This window comes from Numenius arquata, chromosome 16, assembly GCF_964106895.1.
Source record: "Numenius arquata chromosome 16, bNumArq3.hap1.1, whole genome shotgun sequence".
Taxonomy (NCBI): domain Eukaryota; kingdom Metazoa; phylum Chordata; class Aves; order Charadriiformes; family Scolopacidae; genus Numenius; species Numenius arquata.
In genome coordinates, this window is record NC_133591.1 from 5,650,652 (window position 1) to 5,675,052 (window position 24,401).

The 24,401-nt window shown below is 38.4% G+C and overlaps 1 protein-coding gene across 1 annotated transcript in view; it reads left to right on the forward strand.

The window, feature by feature from the left end:
• Positions 1-242: 242 nt before the first annotated feature.
• The window catches only part of DNAH10 (dynein axonemal heavy chain 10), a 57,056-nt gene continuing 32,897 nt past the window's right edge, over positions 243-24,401 (forward strand). The window contains exons 1-32 of the mRNA XM_074159792.1: positions 243-480; positions 793-900; positions 2,467-2,612; positions 3,430-3,535; positions 4,493-4,608; positions 5,093-5,210; positions 5,748-5,905; positions 6,633-6,863; positions 7,524-7,714; positions 8,190-8,388; positions 8,846-9,040; positions 9,667-9,837; positions 10,588-10,764; positions 11,115-11,240; positions 11,936-12,105; positions 12,836-12,987; positions 13,386-13,550; positions 14,200-14,407; positions 15,309-15,465; positions 16,650-17,126; positions 17,583-17,741; positions 18,072-18,188; positions 18,260-18,362; positions 18,596-18,774; positions 19,575-19,786; positions 20,102-20,258; positions 20,694-20,927; positions 21,027-21,149; positions 21,943-22,176; positions 22,700-22,923; positions 23,409-23,678; positions 23,773-23,956. Of these exons, the coding sequence (XP_074015893.1) occupies positions 243-480; positions 793-900; positions 2,467-2,612; positions 3,430-3,535; positions 4,493-4,608; positions 5,093-5,210; positions 5,748-5,905; positions 6,633-6,863; positions 7,524-7,714; positions 8,190-8,388; positions 8,846-9,040; positions 9,667-9,837; positions 10,588-10,764; positions 11,115-11,240; positions 11,936-12,105; positions 12,836-12,987; positions 13,386-13,550; positions 14,200-14,407; positions 15,309-15,465; positions 16,650-17,126; positions 17,583-17,741; positions 18,072-18,188; positions 18,260-18,362; positions 18,596-18,774; positions 19,575-19,786; positions 20,102-20,258; positions 20,694-20,927; positions 21,027-21,149; positions 21,943-22,176; positions 22,700-22,923; positions 23,409-23,678; positions 23,773-23,956 (5,805 nt within the window). The remainder of the gene's footprint in view (positions 481-792; positions 901-2,466; positions 2,613-3,429; positions 3,536-4,492; positions 4,609-5,092; positions 5,211-5,747; positions 5,906-6,632; positions 6,864-7,523; positions 7,715-8,189; positions 8,389-8,845; positions 9,041-9,666; positions 9,838-10,587; positions 10,765-11,114; positions 11,241-11,935; positions 12,106-12,835; positions 12,988-13,385; positions 13,551-14,199; positions 14,408-15,308; positions 15,466-16,649; positions 17,127-17,582; positions 17,742-18,071; positions 18,189-18,259; positions 18,363-18,595; positions 18,775-19,574; positions 19,787-20,101; positions 20,259-20,693; positions 20,928-21,026; positions 21,150-21,942; positions 22,177-22,699; positions 22,924-23,408; positions 23,679-23,772; positions 23,957-24,401) is intronic.

The following is a 24,401-nucleotide window of genomic DNA, read 5'->3' on the forward strand; positions in this document are numbered from 1 at the left end:
CGGACGGGCATGCACCCCCCCTGGCCGGGCCGCCCTTCCCGCTCCGCGCGCCCACGCTCGCTGCGGGGCCGGGGCTGAGGTAACGGAACGCCCCTGAGGGGGGGAGGGCGGGAAGCGCGAGGCGGCCGTTGGGCGCGAGGCGGTCTCTTCAGCAGGCGTTGGGCGGGCGGCGGTCATCGCTCCGCCCCGGGCTGTTGCCGTGGCCACCGGGAGGCGTCTGTCGGGCCCCGGGGGTCGCCGCCATGATCCTGGACGATGTGCGGGTGCAGTGGCTGCGGGACCGAGCGCTCGCCGCCCTGGGGCTGACCGATCCGGCGCCTTTCGAGGAGCTGCTGAACCGCGGCGACGGGGAGGAGAGACGGGCTGTGCTGCGCTTTTTTGACCGTGGCACCGAGGAGGGGGACGATGAGGGGGAGGCGGGCGCAACGCTGCTGCTGCTGCGGGCCGAGTGGCGCTGCGAGGACGGCGAGGAGGCAGCGGGTGAGGCCCCGGCCTGCATAGTCCTCCCCTGGGCACTGCCTGACCACAAGCACCTTCACTCCGTCCTTCCCTCTCTAACTCCCTGTTTCCCCTTCTCTCAAGCCCCAGTTTGTCCCACCTCCTGAGTCCCAGCTCCATTACCTTACTCCTTTCCCTGCCTTTCCATCCCTAGGGCTGTGTCCAATCCTCCTGAACCCCTTTTATCCCACCCGTTTCCACGCTCTTCTCTCTGGTTGTGCCTTAGTGGGATTTGCACCATCCCCACTGCCCAGTGGTTCTGTCACGCTTTCCTGCCATTTTGTGTGTGTGCAGGCACAGGTGACACAGAAGAGTTTGCAGAGGAGCAGCAGGAGGAAGGCCCAGATGACCACTTTCCTGAGCAGTTGACTGAAGCAGCCTCCTCTGTGGCGTTAGAAGGAAGTAGGTGGTTTGGATGGCCAAAGTGTAGTTGTTGCAGGCTATACTGCTGTGGGGGCTAAACGTGACTAGCTAACGTGGTTCTTGTGAGCAGATCCAGCTGTATCTTCAACAGCTGCTTTTCCCATGAAAGCAGATCTGATTTTGTGGATGGTGACCTGGGTGGTGTGGCTAATTAACATTTTCTCAGGACTTTCTGCCTCAGGATGTTCGTTTGAAAGAAGCCTATCCTAGTTTGGCCCTTAGATCTTTTCCAAACAGGTGGAAAGAGAGAGGCTGACCTGGGATGAACAAAATCAACCCACAAACACGCTGGATGTACTGGATGGAAGCATCCAGTCTTTGTCTGAGACATCTTTTACTGGCCTTGTAATTTCAGATTGTTAGAGATTAATTTTATCAAATAAAATGAGTATGTTCCCTTTAGTAGGAATTAATTCATTCCCCTTGTCTTAAGAGTTGCAAGCTCTTTGCTTTATTCTGATGTAGTTTATTGAGGATAAAAGTGGTCCTGTAAAGAGTTAAGATAGGTCTAGTACTTTAATCACAGTATTGCGGAGAAGCATTTCACAAAAAAAATTGGAAAAAAAATGAAGGAAAAGTGACAGAATGGGTGTCAGAAGGGAGCAATGATTTTCTATGGCTCAGAGATTCAATTCTCTTCTCTGCTGTTGGTATCTATGTAACTCCCACATGATTCTGAAACAGTTACTTGCAGAAGCAGAGAGTCATGGCCTGTTATTTTATATCCATAAAAGAATTTTATTCATACTGTGCAAAAAAAGGACGGTGAAAGTTAAGTGCTGAAGCCTGGTGTGGGTGTAAGTAGGCTAAAGGAATGATAAAATTCAACTTCCCATTCTGCACTTCTGAATGGAGGCAGCTGCAGTGCTGCAGGTTAATGCTCAAGAGCAGTAAGACAGAGAAAATTATTTATTGCTTGACAATAATATCAGCACACAAAGGATCTAGTTGGGAATGCAGCTATACCTTTTTGCACTACTTGTAAGTGTCTAGAAGCCTGTGCTGAAAGGGGAAGAAGACACGGTGCACCTTCTGAAAGACAGTATAAAATAAAGTTTGAAATTCTTGACTGGCACTGGAATTCATGCAGTTGTTCCTGTCTTACAGTGTTTTCACCATTACCTCTTGGGCATGACATAATTATAAACATTTTCCACATTGTAGATCTGGCATGATGAAACCCTTATTGTTTGCATTTCGTTTTACAAAGTGGTTTCACCTTGAAATGTGTTAATCTACTTATTTTTTCATAAAAGAACAATTGCGTTGGAAAATGCTGTTAAGGATATTCTAAATAAAGCCCAGTTACCTGTGGAGTGCAGTGTAGTCACTTGCATATTTGGATTCAGTTCTTCAGCAATAGTGCTGTCCTATGGGAAAATGTACAACTAACACTAGGTTTTGATGGCTGGTTGTTGAAAGGTGATGCTGAAGCTGGAAGAAAATGCTCAGTCATTTAGTTTGAGAAGAAAATTGGAAGGATCCATCTTATATGCACGGAATATCTGTTTTTTAATTGAATTCTCTTGTATTATTCTTTCTTAGGTATGACTCAAAAAAGCAAGGCATCCCCTCTACAACCTACAGACAATGAAAGTGTGTCAGGTCACGTATCAGCTCTCTCTAGTCAGTCTGAATTGGGTAAACTGGAGCAAAGATTTACAACTGACAATATGGAACACACACCGCAGGTAAGTGTTGTATTTCACTGTTCTGTTATGGATATGAAGATGCTGGCTTTCTGATGCAAATGTTTCAGTAAAACTGGTAGGCAAATTAAGGAGGTACAGTGCAGAGCAAGTACTCAGAGCAGAACAGAACATTTTATGAGAACGGGAATTTCCATTGAAAAGCAATGGCTTGTGGTGTCTGCCACAGCCTCTGACATTGACTGGCAAGACACTGCAAAGGTAATTTTCTTGGCAAAATGCTGACTTTTGGTGAGAAAATGCAGCAGAGAGTTACTCAGGCACCATGTTAGCTATTCCCAGAGTTGCTTACAAAAGAAAAGTTGCAGTTAAAATAGTCACTAGATAAGACACCATGGGAGAAGCATGTAAGGAACAGTGAGCAAAGGCTTTTGTACCGCAAGTCTTTCACCTAATTAGATGGTCAGGATGGAGTCTGGGGTTTCTAACTAGAGTCGGTTTATGCCTGAGATGCAGGTGGAAGGGGGGTACATGCTTGCACAGTCTCAGAAAGGCAAAGCGGGGGAGGGGTGCAGGCATTTAAGTGCTTTCTGGTTTCTTATGTTTCAAGCACTAATGCTCTTAGTCCTGTTGGTCTGGAAATCAACACTGTTTCCAAAGCTGATGACTTTTATTGTTAGCTGGGTGATTTTTTAACATTTCATTTATGTTAGTAGTTTACTTGGGCAGAAATGTGAAGATAATGGAGCTAAACTAATGATACTGTCCTATTGCTCACAGCACACAAACATTTTCTTGCTGTTAAGAAACGTGGCAGCAAACAGTAGTAGTCATACTTCCTTTTTATTTTCTGTTTCAGCTACAGGAAGAGAAAATTGACAAAGTGTGTTTCTATGTGGCTCTTGATGAAATTCCCAAAGAGTTTGTATCAAATTTTACTGTATATTTTCTGAGAGATGCCAAAGGTATGTGCCCTGAATAACTGCAGGCTCAGTGTTTTCAGTGTCGCATTGAACTTTACTTCACATCGAAAAAAGGTGATAGCGACTGGGATTCGGGATAGTGCATATCCAGCTTAATTAACTGGGCACAAATACTCTCACAGTAGAACCAGGAATCAGGAATGATCTTCGTATTAATTTTATGGGAGGTTACATATCTCCCACATTTTACCAGCAAGGATGAAGCTGCATTCAGAGGAGCTAAGAAGATTTAGTTACTACAACTGCTAGAACTGTGTACAGTGTTTGAGGATGAGGAGCTGTATGTTAGAGTTAGACTGTAAGGTGGTGATAAGCACAACTGGGTTATCAGACTTCCTGACCTGACTCGAATTCTGATTCACAACAGCAGTATGTTTTATTCTGATATTTATTCCAGTGTCTGTAGTGGCTGTGGTTCAGGTTGCAATCAGACCTCAGTATATAGTTCTAGCCCTCTAGGAAACAGCTTCTACGCTAAAGCAAACGGGTATTTCCACACATAAGTCCAGGAACAATCAACAGTATGTTAACTCTAATTTAGTGCCAGAGACTGGCCTCAGCATAAACATTTATGTGGACTCACCAAGCAGCAACGTGTTTTTGGAAGCTACAGAGTATTTTGTCTGTGCCTGTTAGTTTGAGTTTTTGTTGAAACAGGACAATTGAGAAAAAAATAAAGTTATGATAGTGTGTTTGGTCATTTTATGGCAGTTCTGTGCAAAATTTTCCTAGTCTGTCTGTAGAACAGGAGTTCAAATCAAGGCCTCTGTTTTGTTTGAACAGAAAACCATTTCCTAACAATAAGGCTGAATTGTAAAGACTTAGAGTCAGATGATGACACTTAAGTGTTTTATTGGAGTTTTAGCTTATTATGGAAAGGACTTTATGCTTTCTGTATTAAATAATCAGATTTATGCTAATTGCTTGTATACTGTTTAGAAAGAGTTGCTGAACCTAATGACCTGAGTGAAGCTAATGAGGTTCTTCCTAAAGTGATAAAGTTTGGTATACTGACTGATGAGTCTCTTTTGATGCTAAAGAACGCCGTCTCACAGGTAAATGTGTAACATCTTTTATATATGGAGTCTTGAGTATTTCTGTGAGTGATTTGCCAATTTAGTATTCTGCTGACAATATGAACCATACATAAGAAATACGAATATTTGATGAGTGACCTTCCTATGCCAAAATGAAGTTTTTGTTAATCCTTATTTGAGATTTTGATTCCCAAATTTTTGTGAAGATGTGGAGATGGGCTTTATTTCATTGTCTAGCCCTATATGAGAAACATTTAAGAGTGTGACACTAAATACCTCTATTTTTGTGCCGATTGACTTTTGTAAAAGCGTGCTGGAGCTATTCCCCTGCAGAACTTGAGGTAGAGAGAATGATGGTAAAGAGGTGAAATGGAAGGACATGCACTTAAATTAAATTTTAGAACAACTATCCATTGCTTAAGTGAATTGCTAGTAAGCTGACTTTTATTGTTTTCTTTTTTAAAATGAACCATGTAATCTGTGGTACCTGTTTGAATTACAGGCATTTTCACCAGCTGTCTCCTTTAGTCAGCAGCAAATTGAGGAAAGTAGTGAAAACACAGATTCTGAAAAAGGGAATTTACCCAAGACAGAAAAGAAAGAACAGCTTGTGGAAAACGGTAATATTCAGATGAGGAATGAGATTCAAATGAACAGGCAAAAATTCTTAAGTGTTACTCAGCAGACTAGACCGAAGGCGAGCGTTTTACCTACGCCAGCACTGTGGTTTTTAGAGTACATGACAGTAGAAAGAGGTTCACCTAGGAATGGCTTTATGTATAATCACAAATACATACAGTTTCTGGGGAAGCTCCAGACCTGAAGAAAGTTTCTCTTTGCTGATAACAGTAGTATTTTTACTGCCCTGAAGCATAGCAGGCAGTATGGAGAAATGGATGAAATCAGCAATAGTCTTTCAAACAGTCTGGAGAAAGAACAGGAGAGAGGGTAAACATTCTAGGAATGTCTCTTTCTTTGCACTGTGTTAACTGTGAAGCAACTGGATGTTTTTTGCCATATTCTCAAATAGGCAGAGCAGGCAGTATGTTACCTATTCTCCAGCAGCTAACAAGATAGAAGGCATAAACCATTTCAGTGATTGTACTTTACTTATGCTGATGGAACAAGACAATTCTATGTGCCTTTTCTTCCAATAGGAAATATTAAACTGGAGATGCCAACTGTAAATTTAGATAGAGAAGTGACTGCTCTTGCCACAGATCCAGAAGTGGTTGAAGCTCTGGAAAGTTATGCAATGACCTTGCAGAAATTAATATCCGTAGCTCTAGAGGAACAAATGAAAAAGGTTCCAGAGGTAATGTTGCCTGTAACACCAAGCTGCTTTTATTCCCAGAGACATTACTTCATTTCCCCACAAGAATCTCTTTGAATGGTTTCTGCTCATTTTTAATCCATCTTCATGTTTGATTGTTGGAAAGCCATTTACTAATTGATGTAAAGTAGAACAAAATTAGCGAGTAACTATGTGACTCTGGGAAATAGAATATAAATAGAATATAAAGTAACTCACTGCAGATCCTACCTGCTTGGGATAACTGTGGAAAACTAAAGCACTTTTGTTATCTGCACTCTTCTAAAGATAGCCATGAAATATTAAAAGCTGCAGTGATTTTTTTCTTACATACACGACTATATTTTTGCTTGAAAAAAGTCCTCTCAAACAAAAAAAAGTTCCAATTGTAAGGTTCTGATTCTGCAAACACTTACACATATGAGTAATACCATTAAACATACTAAGGGATTTCATGTCTACAAAGTTACTTGAGCTTAAGCTTTTGTAAGCCTGAACTCTCCAGCTCCAACTCAGGGATATACTCCCCAGGAGCAGTTCCCTTCAGTGTGTGTAAAACTTTTGATTTCAAGGATCTTCTGTCTGTTTTTTTTTGCATGGTTGAATCATGTCAGGTTTTTCTCAGCATACAGCATATTGAAAAGAAGGAACAAATATAGTGCTGGTTATAGGTGTTCACTCTTGCGTAATGGCAGTTTAGAATTTTTATTTTATTCCACATTACTTGTAGGGTAATGGTCCACTTGCAGAAATTGACCTCTGGCGTGAAAGAAATGAAAATTTAAGTGCTCTTACTGAACAGACAAAGCTTCCAGAAGTGCAAAAAGTCTTGGAAATATTGCAGCAAGCTGAATCTCAGCATACTGGAGATTTACAAATAGTCTTAAGTGACCTCAGAAAACATCATGTGGAAGCTCTAGATAATGTTAAGTTTCTTTCAACTCTCGAACGCCATTTGAAGGTATATATCCTTAAGAAAACTTTGTGAAGTTTTAATTGTAGGTACCTGAGTTTGGTTTCTCTGTTAACATAATCGTCTCTTGGTTATTTTTTACTTTTTATCAACAATAAAGATACACTCTAGCTTTTCTATATTTAATAATAAAAAAAAAAGGCTTGGTTATTTTGCTTGAGTAACAGTTGTTCTAATAATTGAAAGCAGAAGCCGAGAGCTGTGAACAGCTTGGTTTGTAAATCGAAGGCTTGGGAAAATTTGTTGGCGTAGCTGAATTGGGGAAAATAAAGATTTCTCTACTCCATTTTTGAGGTGGCTTCTATCACTGATTACAGCTGATGTCTCAGTTTTTAAGTTTTATTGAAGATCTTTCAAACATCCAAATAAAGAGTTAAGCCAAAACCAGTCATGGGACATCTTTTACAGAAAAGAGAATATTAATGAGACAGGACCTAAAAAACATTTGGAGAATCAATGCAGATTTGCACGCCCTTACCCAAGTGTGTTACTTACGCACCAGGGTGTTTCTTTTGCTTGGTTATTTATTTAATAATGTCACAGACTTTCTTAACTTTGAGTATCTATAGAAAAAATACTAGTTTATAGAATATGTATCTGTGTATTTTCATGACATCTTATTTACAATATTTATAATACATTTAATAGGCTTTAACATACGGCACTGGATTTAATGTTGTTTTGGATACAATTCCTACGCTGATGAATACCCTGAGAATGGTATGGATTGTCTCACGGCATTACAACAAGGATGAACGGATGGTACCACTCATGGAACGAATTGCATGGGAAATTTCAGAAAGAGTGTACAAAGCTGTGGACTTACACACACTGTTTAAGTAAGTACTGGATTCCTGTTTAACTAGGCTGTATTTATTAAAAATTTCACTTGTCTCACAGGAATTACACTAGATAACACTTTCATCCAATAGGTTTCAGCGTTTTTTACTATCTGAAGTTGTATTAGAAGATCAATTAAAAGTCAATTTATTTTGTAATTTTCATGAATTACTGAATCAGCCCTGAAGAAATAGGTGCTTGTCCTCTTTTACCTTGAAAGGACATAAATTAATAAAGCCAATAGAATTATAGTGATAAAAAAGTGGCATAAATATCACAAAAATCAGTACTGAAATAATATCTCCTTTCGAAGTCAGTCACATTGAAAATCGAGACTTTACAGTTATAAGTTTTGCCTAGATCTTTTATAATTAGAAGCTGCTAAACCAGGGTATATTAATCCAGTTGAGATATAATTTTCTATCTATAGTCTTTTTATTTATAGTATCTTAACTGTTTTGATTTAATTAATAGAGAAGATAGAGCTGCTGCAAAAAAGAAACTAGTGGATGCCAAAAGCACTCTTGAACAATGGAGGAAATGTTACTTTGCTGTTCGTGCCCAAATTGAAGCATCAGGAAGAGAGGAACATTGGGAATTTGACCGAAAACGTTTATTTGAAAAAACAGATTATATGGCTTCAATCTGTCAAGATCTGTATGATATGTTGCAGGTAGTAATATAGACAATAAATAAAGAGATTGTGTGATCAGTGTCTTGTTCTGTAGAGGAGATTATTTTGTGTTGTAGTTGTTGAAATGTTAACAGCCTTTAGTTTTGTGTGTGGCTTTGTGTTTAAGACCTGAGCAGTGCCTTTGATTCCAACAAAGCTGAACTTAACGTTTGAGATGAAATAACTCTTCTCAAGGTACTGGTTGAGGAAAGATATTACTCTGTACATTGCTGTTATGAACATACAGGCTTGTAACAACCGTTTCACAGGCTTTTTTTTTTTTTTCCATAAAACTACTTAAAACTACTTAGTATATGAAATGTAAATCACAGCACAAATTGATCATTCTCTGAGCTGTTTTTATTTTTTTAAAAGAAATACCAGAATGATGTGTTAAATGGCAGGGAAAAAACACATTAAAAATACAGTTTTCTGATATGATCTTCTGAATTAACAGGTCATTGAAGAGTTTTACAATATAATTGGTCCTGAACTGAAAGCTGTCACAGGGGATCCAGATCGTGTTGATGATCTAATGAGAGCAGTAAATGGACTAACTAGTCCTATGGAAGAACTGACTTTTGACGCTTTTAGCATTGAAAATGCGCATGACTGGAAATTAATTGTGGAAGAATTTAAAGAAGAAGTTTCAGTAAGTACCACATACTGTGATCCCCCCATTACTTCTTATATACAAATTTCTTCTAGAATATCAACATTTTCGTTTAAAGAAAATGTAAGTTTGCTAAAGAAAAGAATATACGAATAAATATGTAAACGAAAATGTGAGGAATTTGACCATTTTTAAAGTCAGTATTTTGTTTCCAAGTTGTGTGTGTTTATAGTTTCACTTTATCTTGAAAATGGTGAAGCACGCTTTTTGTTCATTGGCAGAATTGCTACAGTATGAACAGAGGCTACATATGACCTCCCTGTCCTCATGTGCTGACATGTGTCAATCGTGTCCTACAAAGAAGTAAAACTTCCTTTTCTGGATTCATTCAGTCCTTCACCCCTCAGCTAAGAATACCCACAAAGTACAAATTGTTATGATGTTTTTTGTGTTTTATATACCTGCCCAGCAGACACATTAGTTGACATTAATTTCCTGCAGCTTACTGAAAAGCCATCAGCTTGTTAGTAATTTATAAGACGACAAATAGTGAAAATATGCTTGATCACTGTTATAAAAAAGTATTCTCGTTTAACCTTCTTTTCTTGGTTTTGCAAGATGAGTCTCTAAGTGATAGGATTCCTTCACCTTCTTCCTTTGTTTAGGTTATTGAAGAAGACACCAAAAACTTTATTGATGAATCTTTTAAGACCCTTCGATCAGCAGAAGCTGCCTTTGACATGCTGTTAAACTTCAAAAACATCCGCTCTCGAGAAACTATTAATAAGCAGTTGATGATGAAGTTCAATGATATTTTGGACCAATACTGTAAAGAGGTATTTAATTTAATGGTTTGTTATCTAATACATCAAGCTCTTTACCTAGTGAAATTCATAAATCTGTGTATATATCTAAGTAGTGTTCCTTTACTACCTGAAAGACTGACAAGTTTTACAAAATAAACATAATAATTACTCTCAGTTTTTTGGAGCCTATTGGAGAAATAGTGTGGTTAATTTGCCAAAATGGATGTGCATAGCTATGTATATGTGGCACTGTATGGGACTGAAAGATGTTTGCATGTACTCTGAATGTAACAAGGCTTTTGGCTATTCCTTTACCTTGTGAACAGCAGTTCAACAGTAGTCCTTCCTGAGAAAATACATCTTTCACACCCTACAACTTTTTTGTGGTGGACAAGAAGTTCATGGTATTACCAAAAGGTGTCAGAGATCAACCGTGAAGCCAGAACTAATTTCTGACACGTTGAAGCCTGTATGTTGGAAAGCTTTTCATGTCATAGCATTTTCCTTGATATTTCAAAGGACATTGAGTTTAACGATAAATGTGATCTTACAGAAAATACTGCCACAATAGCAGTTCCATGGGATACAGAAAGGAAGACATTCCCTGTAATGTGATTAATACAAACAAGAGATGATGGGAAAAAAAAAAAAAAAAAAAAGAATTGTTTTTATCCTACTGCTGGAATTAGCTTCAGAGCTTGTGCTGTGTAGCACGTTAGATACTGACCATGGACAAGCAAGGGGAGAAATGATTCTTTGCAATATTTCATTCTCTTCTAGGTTGAAAATGTTAAGCAAATGTTTGTGCAGAACCTCAAGAATCCACCTTTGTACAAGAATCAACCTCCAGTGGCTGGCGCAATATACTGGTCCCGATCCCTTTTCTATCGAATCAAACACACTATTATTCGATTTCAAGAAGTAGAGGGCTTGCTTGCTAGTGAACATGGAAAGGAAGTATGTTCGGTTTTTTTATATTTAATGAAGAAATACTTTCTTCATACCCTTCTTCCAAAGATGTAGAAGCGCTCTTATGTGAGGTGAAGTTTCAAGAATGTCTTTGCACACAGCGACTCATGTCAGACATGAAAAGCTAATTGGGACCTTCCTACTGTTTCCCAGAGAGACAGTGATGGAATCAATGACAGAATTCAAGAGCCTAAAATCTCCATCACCTGTATTAATTACAAGGCATTACTTGCCCTCTCATCTAATAAAAATTAGAAACCATATTAAGACAGTATATTAAGGCAGATGAACATTTTTCATGGTATTTAAAATTAGTTATACGGAATTTTCCTTTCTAGGTAAAACAAATATATCTTCAAGTGGCCAAGAGGATGAAAGAGTATGAAGATCAAAAATACAGTCACTGGAGAAATGAGACAGAACATGTACTCCCACTGTTATTGAAAAATACTCTGCTGACTGTTGTCACTGATGGGGCTGCAACTCATGTTAATCCAGAGACTGCTGAGCAGGTGAGATACAGGAAGATAGTATATCACACCTCTACAGGGAAGAACTGAAACCTGTCTGATGGTCAGTGACATTTTTCTAAGAACAATATCTTAAACACAGCTTTTGAAAGGAAAATTTTTCAAGTTCGGAGCTCAGAATTGTTTGTTGTCCTTTATAAGACATAGTTGCTGAATGACCTGGCAAATGGGTAAATGTTGTTTCTCTCTGTTTTCTTCTGTGCTGTAATTCCTTTTAGTTTTGGGGTTTTGGTGCAACATCTTTGGGACATTACAACAAAACTTGGGTCTGAAGTTAGGTAGAGGTAGGTTCCCAGCAGAGATCATGCAGAATCCTGTTCTAACAAAACTTTTGTCTGACTATGAACTTCCATTGGGATTTCTGTTATAACTGGTTGTGGCCTTATGTAAACAGTGGTGGTTTGGTTTGTTTCTTGTAATCAGCTTTCAGGGAAGAGATAGTTGTGTATAATTTCTGAAACTGGAATGCTGAGGTTGCTATTGAATTTTAAAGGCATTTCCACAAGCTCTGAATGTCAGACATCTCACTTTTCGCTACTGCCTTATCAAACGTCTCCAAAAGCTAACCTTTTCGTTGCATTGTAAGCTTGGTGTTCCTCTCCTTTCTGCTGCTCTTTCTTGTGTTGTAGTGCTCTGTAACAGAGGAGCCTGTCACCACAAAGAAAAGTGTCCGCTTCATAGTGAATTTTTCTCCCATACTCCGAGAGATTATCATTGAAACAAAGTACCTGGAACAACTAGGGTTTCCAGTCCCAGAACTAGCAAGATACGTGGCGTTACAGGAAGAAAAATATCTTAGGTAAGGCTGTAACAGAATATCTGTTCACATACAAACTTATGGCAGTGTTTCAAGTGATTTTACTCCAAACCAGAATGAGCCCTGAGTCATCAAATTTTGGGAACGTGAGAGCTCTTAGTGACTTTTTTTTTAAGGGTAAAATTGCTCACAGCCATGTTGCACTAATAAGCTTTTCTCTGACGCTGTCTGCATCCTTGTCCCTGTAGGACAATGTCATACAAATTAACATCTTATCAAATCTGAGAAAAACCAAGGGAAGTAATTTATTTGGCAATGAATTGTTAGTACCATTTAGATTTCAGTTAACATTTAAACTTGCAGATGCTTTCTTCTCGTGAAGCTTTGGGTAAGTCACTTTTGTCCAAGTTATGACAGGCATTTAGTGCACGGGTATGCTGATAAGAGCCCTAACTGCATTTTGAACTTCAGCTGTTGATTTCGCTTATGTGCTTCAAACTGAGGCTGTCTTCAAAACTTTTTCTGAGTTGGGGCAGGAGAGTTTCTTTAGCTACTAGTGGAGCCATATGAAAATTTTCTTTTGTTTTCAATAGGAAATGAATTGCATTTATAATCAACACATATTCAGTGGTTATTTCTGCAAATTTTGCTATATATGGAAGCCTGAATGGGATGATGGAAGTGATGTGCTCTTTGGACTGAGTTCAGAGCTGTATTTCCAGAAAATCATGATTTTATGTTTTGTTACTGTTGTGTTTCTTATGCTCCTTAGGTATACAAATGGATTGAAAAACATGCTGGATCGCTATCACAAATTAATGGAAACAATGAACGAAGCAGAAACCAAACTTCTTGATGACCGTATTCAAGAAATATGCAGAGTATTCAAATTAGGGCACAAAAGACTCACGTGGAGCTCCTTAGGTAATGGAGATACTATTTTAAAATGGACGCAGATACTGATTTGCAGTTAAAAGATCTCTTCAGTTCTGCAATCTGTTTTTTACGTTATATGACAACAAAGTATCCCTAAATGGTACATCCTGTTGCCGCAGCCAGAGTAAGAATAGTAGTTTAGACAGACTCTGATCCAGGAGGCTATTTCTTCTGTTTTTATTATATTTAAACACTAAGTGGAAATGGATAGATACTCATCTTTAGATAACAGCTGTAAGGGAGCTAGATGAAGGATTAGTTGAGAAATCATCTAACCTATCCTTTTGTAGAGCATCAGTTCATTCTCAGAGATAAAACATCTGGTTGTGGTGATTTTGAGGCATTCTTGAAATAAAAACACCCAAATGGTTGTGATTTATTTCAAGGTATTGGTGACTTTATTGCCCGATGTACAAGAGCCATCAGGAAGTTTGAATCACTTGTCCATCAGATTCATAATAACTCTGAAGACATAAAGAACACACTTCTGTTCATAGAATCAACGAATCTCTTTAAGTTTCCGCTTTCAAAAAATGGTGATGAACTTCCTAGTAAGTGTTTATATTTTCATTTCCAAGCTCTGTGACATTTTATTTTGCTCTGTCTGCTACTTTGCGTTTTGAGTTGCTATGATCAGCCCTTTTAATTGTTACCAAAACTAGTTACAGTAGTATTTCATGGTGTAGCAGAGGAAGCACAAGCAGAGATTCAATACCCTGAAGCTGAGAGTGTCAATGAGACAAATAGGTAATTTAACTTGTGTCTACCTTGCTTCTGATCGCTTTCGCTCTAGCTTTCCCTTGGTCCTTCTTGTATGCAGTAGTGTAGCCTTAGAGCTGCAATCTGCATGGAGTGTCAGCTCCTTCTGGGCCATCTGAACTGAACTGGTTTCCTCAGATGGAAATTGCAGTGAGGCGATTGTCTCCCTGTCACTTGACTGAGTGGGTGATGGATCAAATTTCTTTCAACTCTTTGTAAGTCTCAAAAAGGTTGCTTTCACATCTAATAGTTGCTATTAAATAATTGAATCCATATAAAATCAGAGGGCTGAAATATTAATAAATTAAGCATTAAGAAGCGATATTTTTATCAGTACACAAGATCAATTTCATGCTTACAAATAAAGCCCAGCTAATTATTCCAGTATGCAAGTCTGTTAGGTCTTTTGCAGTGAATAGTGTTATTTTTTTTCTTTTGCAGAAGTGAAAGAATTTTTTGAGTATGTTAAGTGTGAAAGAGCAAAAGATGTGACACACATGGTTAGAAAATATTCTGCAATTCCACAATTGCTAATGAAAGTGGAAAGACGAGTTACCAACACGAACAATGGCAAATCTCCAAAATTAACTTCCTATTACGCATACTGGGAAAATAGGATTTATCAGGTGTTGACACAGTTAATTCTGAAGTAAGTAAATTGTTTGCTTTAATGGATTTTCAGTCTTCCATTTTTGTGTTTTTCTGGATCTGATGATCAGTATGTATGCTGATACTCTGTTTGAACACCTCAGTGATTTGCAGTTTGAGACACATTTGTATTTATACTGTTTTTTTTCTTGTGAAGAATGGAGCACTGATAACAACATACAGGAGAAACCGAATTCTGAGAAAATGGATATTGGCATGTTGTTGGCAGAAGAGAGAAATAAGATACATTTTCTGCAGTGTGTGTAGTTGCATATCCCTGGTTTATTTTTTAAATCAAGGTTTTGCTTTACTAAAGAATACAATTTTGAGAACTTGCTGTCTGGGTGCCAGGTGTATCCCTGTAATGCAGGGCACACCAGTACAAGAACAAAGGTTTGTTGGATTTTAGTTTTACCTCTTCTGCATCAGCTGGGGCCAAGGAGGTTCCTGTAGCAAGATATTATAAAGGCTTATATTATAAACAATCTATTATTACAATAGAGCATTACAGGGTTATAAAAGCTTCCCAGCCATCTCTTCTCATGTCTTTGGAATCTTCTCCACGCTCAGCTGATTTCTGAAGCTTCATTGTGCTTTCTTGGCTGGACTCTTGCAATAGAATTGACCATGGTCTCAAGGTCCTTTTGCACCAAGGTATCCCCATTCATTCCTTCCAGTAGCTTCTTTTAGCTAATCTAGCTTTTGCATTAGATCAGTATTAGTAAGACAATTTTGCTCCTATACGCATCAGTGCTTCCAGCTGAAATTGGTGGTAACTGATTTCAGACAGATCCGCTTACATATCTAAGCACATACCTGATAATTGCAGTCTCTGTTGGGCATTTCCATGGGGGCAGAACCTGATTATTACTATCTTTGACATGATTTGTTTCTTTTTCCAGGAATTTGCAGGCTTTCAATGCAGCTGTTCTTGCAAATGTGCCACTGTTCCAAACAGAAGCCATTTTATCTGTTCCTGAGATAGTCTTGCAACCTAATGCCAATGAGATTGACAAAATGACTGTACAATGTATCCAAGACTGTGTTGAGGTCACTAAGGTGATTTTTGATAAAGATTTACCTGATACCAGAGTTTGTTTATGATTTTAATGAATTAATCTTGCTTTATGTTTGGGCAAGCATAAATGTCATGGGGAAGATTCATACTGCTTTATCTTGAAATCAAAATATCCAGTACATTGTTCTAATTTTACAGACTGTCCTAATTTTACAAACTGATGACAAAGGAAAAAAATTGCCATAAAGATTCATGCAATTTTTACTCAGGCAAAATTATATGTTACTTTTCAGGAGTTTTGCCAGTGTAAGAACGTGATTTGGTTCTGTAAATCAGCATACATCAGAAGGAAATGGTTTTCAGATTGCTCTGCAGATGTTGCTTTCTGATGTATGAATAAGCTGTTGGAATAAGGAATATGAGTAGCCTTCTCATTATCATGGCTCTCCTCAAAAGCAGCAAAAAAACCAGTTCAGAAAATGTTGGGAGAAGGGCATCTAGAACATATCTAGGACAGCAGGTTTACAGCAGATGAAATATCTAGCTTGCTGGCAAATATGTGGCAGTATTTCCCTGCATAAGTATGTTCATATTGAATTGCTTTCCAGAAGAGAAGCCAAATATTGTGGCAGCGTTCCTGCCGTGTGCTGATGGAGAAATGATTCCAGATGTCGCCTGAAATGAGAAAAATTAGATTGTGTGCTTCCTATGCTGATTTGCTGTTCTGCTCCACTGCTGCGTCCAGCCTGTTTGACCTAATACCTGTTTCTCTGTGTCATGCTGTGTTGTTGCTCAGTGGAGATTTTAAAAGCAGAGAGAGTAATACATAGAAAGGTTTTGTGAGGATGGAATGAACTCTTCTCTCAAGTTTATGGGAAAATGTAATCTCTTTTCTTGCTGTCAGAAAAACAATTGATTTGATAAATCATTCACGCCACTTCCTACATAATCTCCTAAATAATGATGAATTTCTTCACTGAAGGGGTTATCAAGCATTGGAACAGGCTGCCCAGGGAAGTGGTGGAGTCACCATCCCTGGAGGTATTTAAAAGACGTGTAGATGTGGCACTTAGGGACGTAGTTTAATGGTGGACTTGGCAGTGTCAGGTTTATGGTTGGACTTGGTCTAAAAGGTCTTTTCCAACCTAAATGATTCTATGAATGATTTGATTAAAATGGCTCTCTACAAAGTAACTGTTTTTCAATCCTGTCTTGAAAACTCTAGCATTTTGTACGATGGATGCATGGTACATGTATTGAATGCCCTCCTCAGCATGTCGAGGAAGATGAAGTTATCACTTTCAGCTTTTACAGTGACGTCTCCCAGAACCCTCTGATAATTGAACAGGCTGTTCTCATCACTCAGAATGTCCACAAACTCCTGGCTTCTCTCAGCAAGTATTTGAAGCCATGGAAGAAGTACCAGCTGCTGTGGAAATTAGACAAAGGTGTAGTCACAGAGAGGTTAGCTGCAGAAAAGCCTGCTTGTGTCACCTTTGATGAACAGTTGCAGTTTTATCTGAAGGTAGCTCAAGAAGTGACTCAACAGCCGTTGATTAAAGATGAGCAATGTATCAGGCTTCAGCTGGCTCCTTTAGTCTACATGGTGCAGGATAATGCTAGAGGCTGGGTGACTTCACTTGGAAAGTTGCTTAATGAGTCTGCAAGAAAAGAACTCTTCAGTCTTCACGAGGAAATTCAGGTGGGTGTTTTCAGTTCCTGTTGTCTGATGTAGCTAGCACGGAGTAGTAGGTGACGATCTGAACCATGCTCCAAATTGGTTGAAACTGTCTGGTGTATTCTGCTATGTCATATGTGAAGAGGTGAGCTCTCCCTCTCCGTAGCTGGGAAACAGGAGAGAGTATTAACTTGAAAACCCAGGACTTTCTTGCTCCTGTGTTGGCAAAAGGTTCATTCTGGTGATTCTGAAGTTCGCTTTAAACTGCTGTTTACAACTTCTGTTTTGTTGTAGCAAAAACATCCCTTCTGTACTGGGGTTTACTTTTTGTTGATTTTTGTGTGCATGTGTGTTATCTTTATCACATAGATTAAAGAAAATGAATCTGCAGGATATTCACTTGTGTTTTGCGTTTGACTAATAATTCTGCCTGTTTGCTTTGTCAGTGTTGCTTCTGGAAATTATTTTTACTTTTTACAGAGCTTATCACAGAATCTTAAGAGACCTCCAGATTCCCTGGAAGATCTGAGAATTATCCTTGGCACAATTGCAGAGATCAAAGGCATGTCCTTCAAGGTGGAACTGAAATATTTGGACATCTGGGAGAGATACCGAACTCTTGCAATGTACAATATTCCAGTAAGTGCATATTATGCCTTATCTCATAAAACATTTCAGATTTGAGCTAGGGGCACAAATGTCTCACATATGAATGAAGAAGACATTTTTTTTTAAGACATTTTACAGAATCACGGTATTATTGAGGTTAGAAGGGATGTCTGGAGATTGTATAGTCCAAACCCTGTTCTCAAAACAGCATCTCCACTTTAAAATGGACATATTGCGTGTGTTTAAATCTGATTCAGGTCACTTCAATGCTTCTTTTGTAAATGTATAATATGAGCACATATTCCTCACTCTCTTGTAACTAATAATTTCTTGTGAGAGGTGCTACTTGTTTTGTTTTAGGTAGCTAAAGAAGAGCAAGAGATGGCCGATGAGATTAGGGAAAAATGGGAGGCTCTCTTCTTTGAAGCGTCAGAAGTTGATCACAACCTTGGAGGCATAAAACAAACATTCACAAAGGTAATATTTGTAGTTAATATTAAAAAAAATAAAAATGGAAAGGAAAACAATTTAAACACTGTTCTCTTTAGATTACAGAGCAACAAATTGAAGACTACAGCAAAGAGATAGAAGTTTTTTTCCAGAAATTCATGACCGAGGGGCCTGGTGCTGTTGGGGAAGATCTTGATAAAGGTAAATGGATTAACGTATGTAAAGTGATGTCTTAAAAATATAAGTCTTTGGACAATTCTTCAAATTTTATGTAAAACAAGACAATTGTGCTTTCCTTATTAACATGCAAACTCATCAACCAGGAATGTGACATTGGTAGTATGATTACTTCTACAGACTCTATGCAAATGCTGTCTTGCTTATTACCCATGATTCCTAGGATTGTTTATCAAAAAATTTCTCTTCTGTCCCAGGATTGGAACTCATGGCCATTTTTGAAAAAGAAGTGAAAAAACTGGAAAAAGTTCATCTGGAACTGGGCAGTGTTGAGAAACTTTTTGACATGCCAACTACAGTGTACCCTGACTTAATGAAAGCACAGAATGACATGAAAGGTCTAAAGCAGATCTATGAAATTTATGAATTACAAAGAGTGAGTATTACGCTGTGTGTACACAGAGGCCCACGTGTTCATGCACATACATACAGAAAAGGTGAGGGAGAGAAGAAGAGGCTGCATTGTCCTCTAGTTACTATCGACTCTGTTCTAAGCCTTTGAGTATTCTAAGGCTGGATGGGGCTTTGAGCAACCTGGTCTAGTGGAGGTGTCCCTGCCCATGGCAGGGGGGTTGAACTCGGTGATCTTTAAGGTCCCTTCCAACTCTAACCATTCTATGATTCTATGATTCTGTGAAATAAGCTGTGACCTGTAGTTGACTATAACCATGAAATGGTTTTAATGATGTTAGTACAGGACTAACAATGTGTACATAGTGGACCAAACACATACTCTTATCAGATAGGAACAGACCTCCCCCCACCCCTAATAATTATTGGGTGGCATTTTACTGCACAAGTCTCCTGATCATTTCAGTGGAACTACTTTTGGATATAGTATGTGTACAGGTGACAGTGGGTATCTCAGGCTCTTAATAATTTTTTAATAAGTTTTATTTTTCCAAAATTAAAGAGCCCCGTAAAATATGCTCTTAAGGATGCTTTTCCTGTTCTCCATATTTCCTTTTGATTATTTCTTATACAACTGGTTGTGTCTGGCTATGAATCTGTCTTGGACATGAATCTGTCTCTTTCTCCGTTTGTAAAATGTTAATACAATTACATCTGCATCCTGACTGTGGTCTCTAGATCCTACTGTAGTGGAAAGATTTTGTTTGTTTTGGTCAGAACTAAAAGGAAACATAACTTTTTTCCTCCTGATGACGTTGTTCCCAGGCAGCTAAAAAGGAATGGTCTCAGACACTCTGGATAAACCTCAATGTCCAGGTTCTTCAGGAAGGAATCGAAGGATTTCTTAAAGCCCTTCGAAAGCTGCCCAAACAAGTCCGCAGTATGCCAGTAGCCTATCACTTGGAAACAAAAATGAAGGCATTTCGAGACTCCATTCCTTTGTTGCTTGATTTGAAAAATGAAGCTTTAAGAGAAAGGTTTGCTTTCGTTTATATAAATCCTTTTTCTCTATATAGGAAGACTTTGTTTGTTTTGTTAAAACTTCTAATTTCAGTTACCGGGGTTACACTGTATCCTGCAGCTTGAAACTTCACTTTCTGCTTGATGAACTTGTGTAATAGCATGCAAGGTGACTATGATGACTAGGATACTTTACGTATTCAACATACTACTTCTTGTTTAAACAGTAGAGCGCTAAACATGGTTTTGTTATTATATATTAAATTACAGTTGTTTTCATTTTTAATGTATCATGGTGTTGGTACAGTTGTTGATGAGTCAATTTAAAACAGGCATTGGCAAGACCTCATGGAGAAAACAGGAACAAGTTTTGAAATGGCACCCGAAACATTCACTTTGGAGAATATGTTCGCTATGGAACTTCACAGACACTCACACGTTATCAGCGAAATAGTGGGAACTGCTGTTAAGGAACTTAGCATTGAGAAGGTAATGCAAAAAATCATAATAAAACTAAAAAGACATAGAAGACAACAGTCTGTGTTTTATTTGAGATTTTTGTATTGGCATGACAGCAAGTTCAGCCATCTTCACGGAGCTGCCGTGCTGTAACTGATGGCAACTAAGAGCAATAGCTCTGTTAGTAAGCTATCATGTGGCACAGAATTCTATCTGTCTTAGCTTTGGCAACAGTATGTTGGATTTCTGTTATTACATAAGCAAGTTTGGCCTATGAAAAATGATCTGAAGAAGGACCCATTCTGTTTCCATCATGATATTTTGAAATGGACCCTTCTTTATAAACCAGAGTTAGACAATCTGTGCAAAAAATTTGCTGAATTTATTGATTTAATTTTTATGCTGAGATTATAGTTCTCTGGTTTTTGAAGACTAAAACGTGCACCTTTTTATGCTCACATGCAGGGTGTGAAGGACATAGCAGAAACATGGGAACACCTGAAATTCACTGTACAAACATACTTCAAAGGCACTGAGAAGCGAGGCTTTATTCTGGGATCTGTAGATGAAATTTTAGAGACTCTTGATGACAACAATGTCAATCTTCAGAGTGTTTTGAGCAGTCGATTTGTGGGTCCTTTCCTTTCAATTGTTCACCACTGGGAAAAAACTCTGTCATTGATTGGTGAAGTAATTGAGGTAGGGAGGAAAGTGCTGGACTAAATAATGTTTATTATTTATAATTGGGTTTTTCTATTGTTTGGGTTTTTTTCTTTGATGATAACATTTGTGTCTTAGATCTGGATGGTGGTTCAGAGAAAATGGATGTACCTGGAGAGCATCTTTATTGGTGGAGATATCAGATCACAGCTTCCAGAGGAAGCCAAAATATTTGACAGTGTAGACAGGACTTTTAAAAAGGCAAGTAACTGACTTGACTTACGATCAGCATAATTATTTAGTGCATTTTAATTCCAATTTCATACTTAGCTGTGGTCTTCTATGTAATTTGTAACTCTGAGAATGGTATGTTTTAATGAATTTAATATGAAATTGGGGAACCCAGGAACTCTGGTGTTTTACTTCACATCTGTCATACACAGAAGATTTCTCCTGATTTAGCTGAGCTGGGCAGAGGTGAGATCCCTGGCTGGCAGTACTGGGAAGGCAGAATCCCCTTTGCTTTCATTGGATACATCTTTTTACCTTTACCATGATAAAAAGAAGCTTAGATGTGTTTCTATAGGTTGAGGACGTACATACATGCTAAAAAGGCTTTACAAGCATAATGCCACTGTTCTCATACTGAACACATACTCCCATTTATGAATATGGATTACTTTTCTTTTTCCCATCCGAAAAATTGAGATATTACTGTGATTCTGAAATGCTACGTTTGTCTTTCACTTGAACTACCACTGTGTACAGGAGCAAGGTCAGGTATATGCATATGCTTGCATAATTTAGGATACAGGCTTCTCTTGCTTACACTTGCTTTTACAGTAGTATCTCCATGCTTTCAGCTTTGAAAGCATACTGTCTCATGTTTTCATACAGCACTGCAGCAATAGGAAAACATATTTAAAACTGTCTAATTCACTCTGTAAGAACCTATACTGGTTGTGCTGCTTGTGTGCTTTGTCACTAGTTAAATATAATTTAGTATAGTCCATTGCTGTTCAGTATTTCTAAACTTCCTTTTCTCCTTATATAGATAATGGAGGAAACTGTAAAAGAACCAACAATAAAAAAATCCTGTGAAGCCCCAGATCGTCTGTCAGACCTCCATCATATAAACGATGTGCTGGAGAAATGTCAGAAAAGCTTGAATGATTATCTGGATTCCAAGCGAAATGCTTTCCCAAGATTTTTCTTTATATCTGATGAGGAGTTGCTTAGTATCCTTGGCAGCAGTAACCCACTTTGTGTCCAGGAACACATGATTAAGGTACAATGTCTGGCTTTCCACTGTGCCTTGTGCTTTTAGGTGCTTTAAAAAGTTTAACAGACTATACTGTACATGCTGTTAAGGGTGCACTAATATTTATTGCATACAGAGAGCATCCTGGCAGCATCTTGAAGAAGCTTCTGAATAACCAACTCAAATCTGATCGATAGTCTCTCTTGGCTCTCATACTGGCCAGGAGCAGTTACAGTAGAGGAACGCTGGTAGAGGAACATTCAAGATACACCAGAATGATCAATCATTAAGGAACCTTCCTGGAGCTCCTGATAGATCTTTATTTTCTAGAAAAGAAAATCAATGTAATTTGGGCCAGATCGGCTGTTTCTTTACTCTGCAGTTGGGTTGCTGAGCTATCAGCATTTGTACTTCATTACTTACAGTCACGTCCATTTTTCTTAGACTCCACGGAAATCTTCTTTCAAGATTAAATGGGGGTTAGATACACTTAAATCTTTGAAGCTTTGTTTCTCAAATGCCATTGAGTTTCTCTGTTGGTGCATTTCAGATGTATGATAACATAGCCTCCCTGAGGTTTCAGGATGGGGACGGTGATAAGAAAATCGCAACAGCCATGATATCAGCTGAGGGGGAGGTGATGGAGTTCCGTCAGGCTGTAGCTGCAGAAGGCAGAGTGGAGACTTGGATGACAGCAGTGCTAGAAGAAATGAGACGAACGAACAGACTCCTCACTAAGGAAGCTATTTTTCGATACTGTGAAGACAGAAGCAGGTGAAACAATCAGTTTCAGGGATAACATAAATACCTTATATGTTATTATGAGCCTGTAGCAATACAGAAAAATAAAACTTAATTTTTTTCTGTATGTGGAAGGATATGAATACATGCATATGTAGTATTTTAACTGACCAGAAAAAAACGTGTTATCTATCATATTTAATTTCGTAAGTCTTGAGTTTTTATTTTTACTGTTGTGTGCACAGTATGTTTTGCTCACTATGAATTCTGCTTGGCAATCTTTACACGTGGAATAGGCAGCTTTTCTATCAGAGTATTCCTTAAGCTTTTGAAATACTACACCATACCTTGATAGACTTCTGTACATCTCTGTAAACTTTGGCTCATGTTGTAGTTGTTGCAGGAATAGGAGAATAGGAGGAATGTCTTTTTTTTTTCTTTTACCTTTTCTTTTTTTTCTGTCCTGATCAGTTAGAATAAACAGACTCAGACTCCCTCACTGTATGCATTTCCCATAGAGTCGATTGGATGTTACTTTTCCAAGGCATGATGGTACTGGCTGCTAATCAGGTGTGGTGGACTTGGGAGGTAGAAGATGTCTTTCGGAAAGTGAAGAAGGGAGAAAAACAGGCAATGAAACTCTATGCTAAAAAAATGCATAGGCAAATTGATGAGCTGGTTACCCGCATTACAATGCCTTTGAGCAAAAACGACAGGAAAAAATACAACACTGTTCTCATTATTGATGTTCATGCCAGAGACATTGTTGATACATTCGTAAGAGACAGGTAAACCCTGCCCCCCAACCTATTGAAAAAATACCAAATGCATAAATTGTATTTCCATCCTTTTACCTCATGTGAGCAAGTCTCTCTTGTGTAGCATTCTGCAGGCTCAGGAGTTTGAATGGGAAAGCCAGCTGCGTTTTTACTGGGACCGAGAGCCAGATGAACTCAATGTGCGGCAGTGCACAGGCACGTTTTCATACGGTTATGAGTATATGGGTCTGAATGGACGTCTTGTGATCACCCCGCTTACAGATCGTATTTATCTGACACTTACACAGGTATATGTTCAAGGAGATTTTCTACTAACAAACCCTTTCAAAATACACTTCTAGGCCATCAGATAGTTGTTTTATTGCCACTTTCCCTTAACTCCTAGATGTCAATGTGAAGGCTAATATCGTATTACAGATCGTATTACAGATCGTATTTATCTGACACTTACACAGGTGTATGTTCAAGGAGATTTTCTACTAACAAACCCTTTCAAAATACACTTCTAGGCCATCAGATAGTTGTTTTATTGCCACTTTCCCTTAACTCCTAGATGTCAATGTGAAGGCTAATATGCTTGAGAACAATTGTGATGTCCTTCATCAAAGATAATAAAGAATGCATCCACAGATAAAATTTAAGGCTTTTTGTACCCAAGGGTTCATTTGTGGTTTTGCTACCAACCTAATATAAATGTAATCCAAGCTTTGCTTTGCTTTTTGGTCTGTCTCC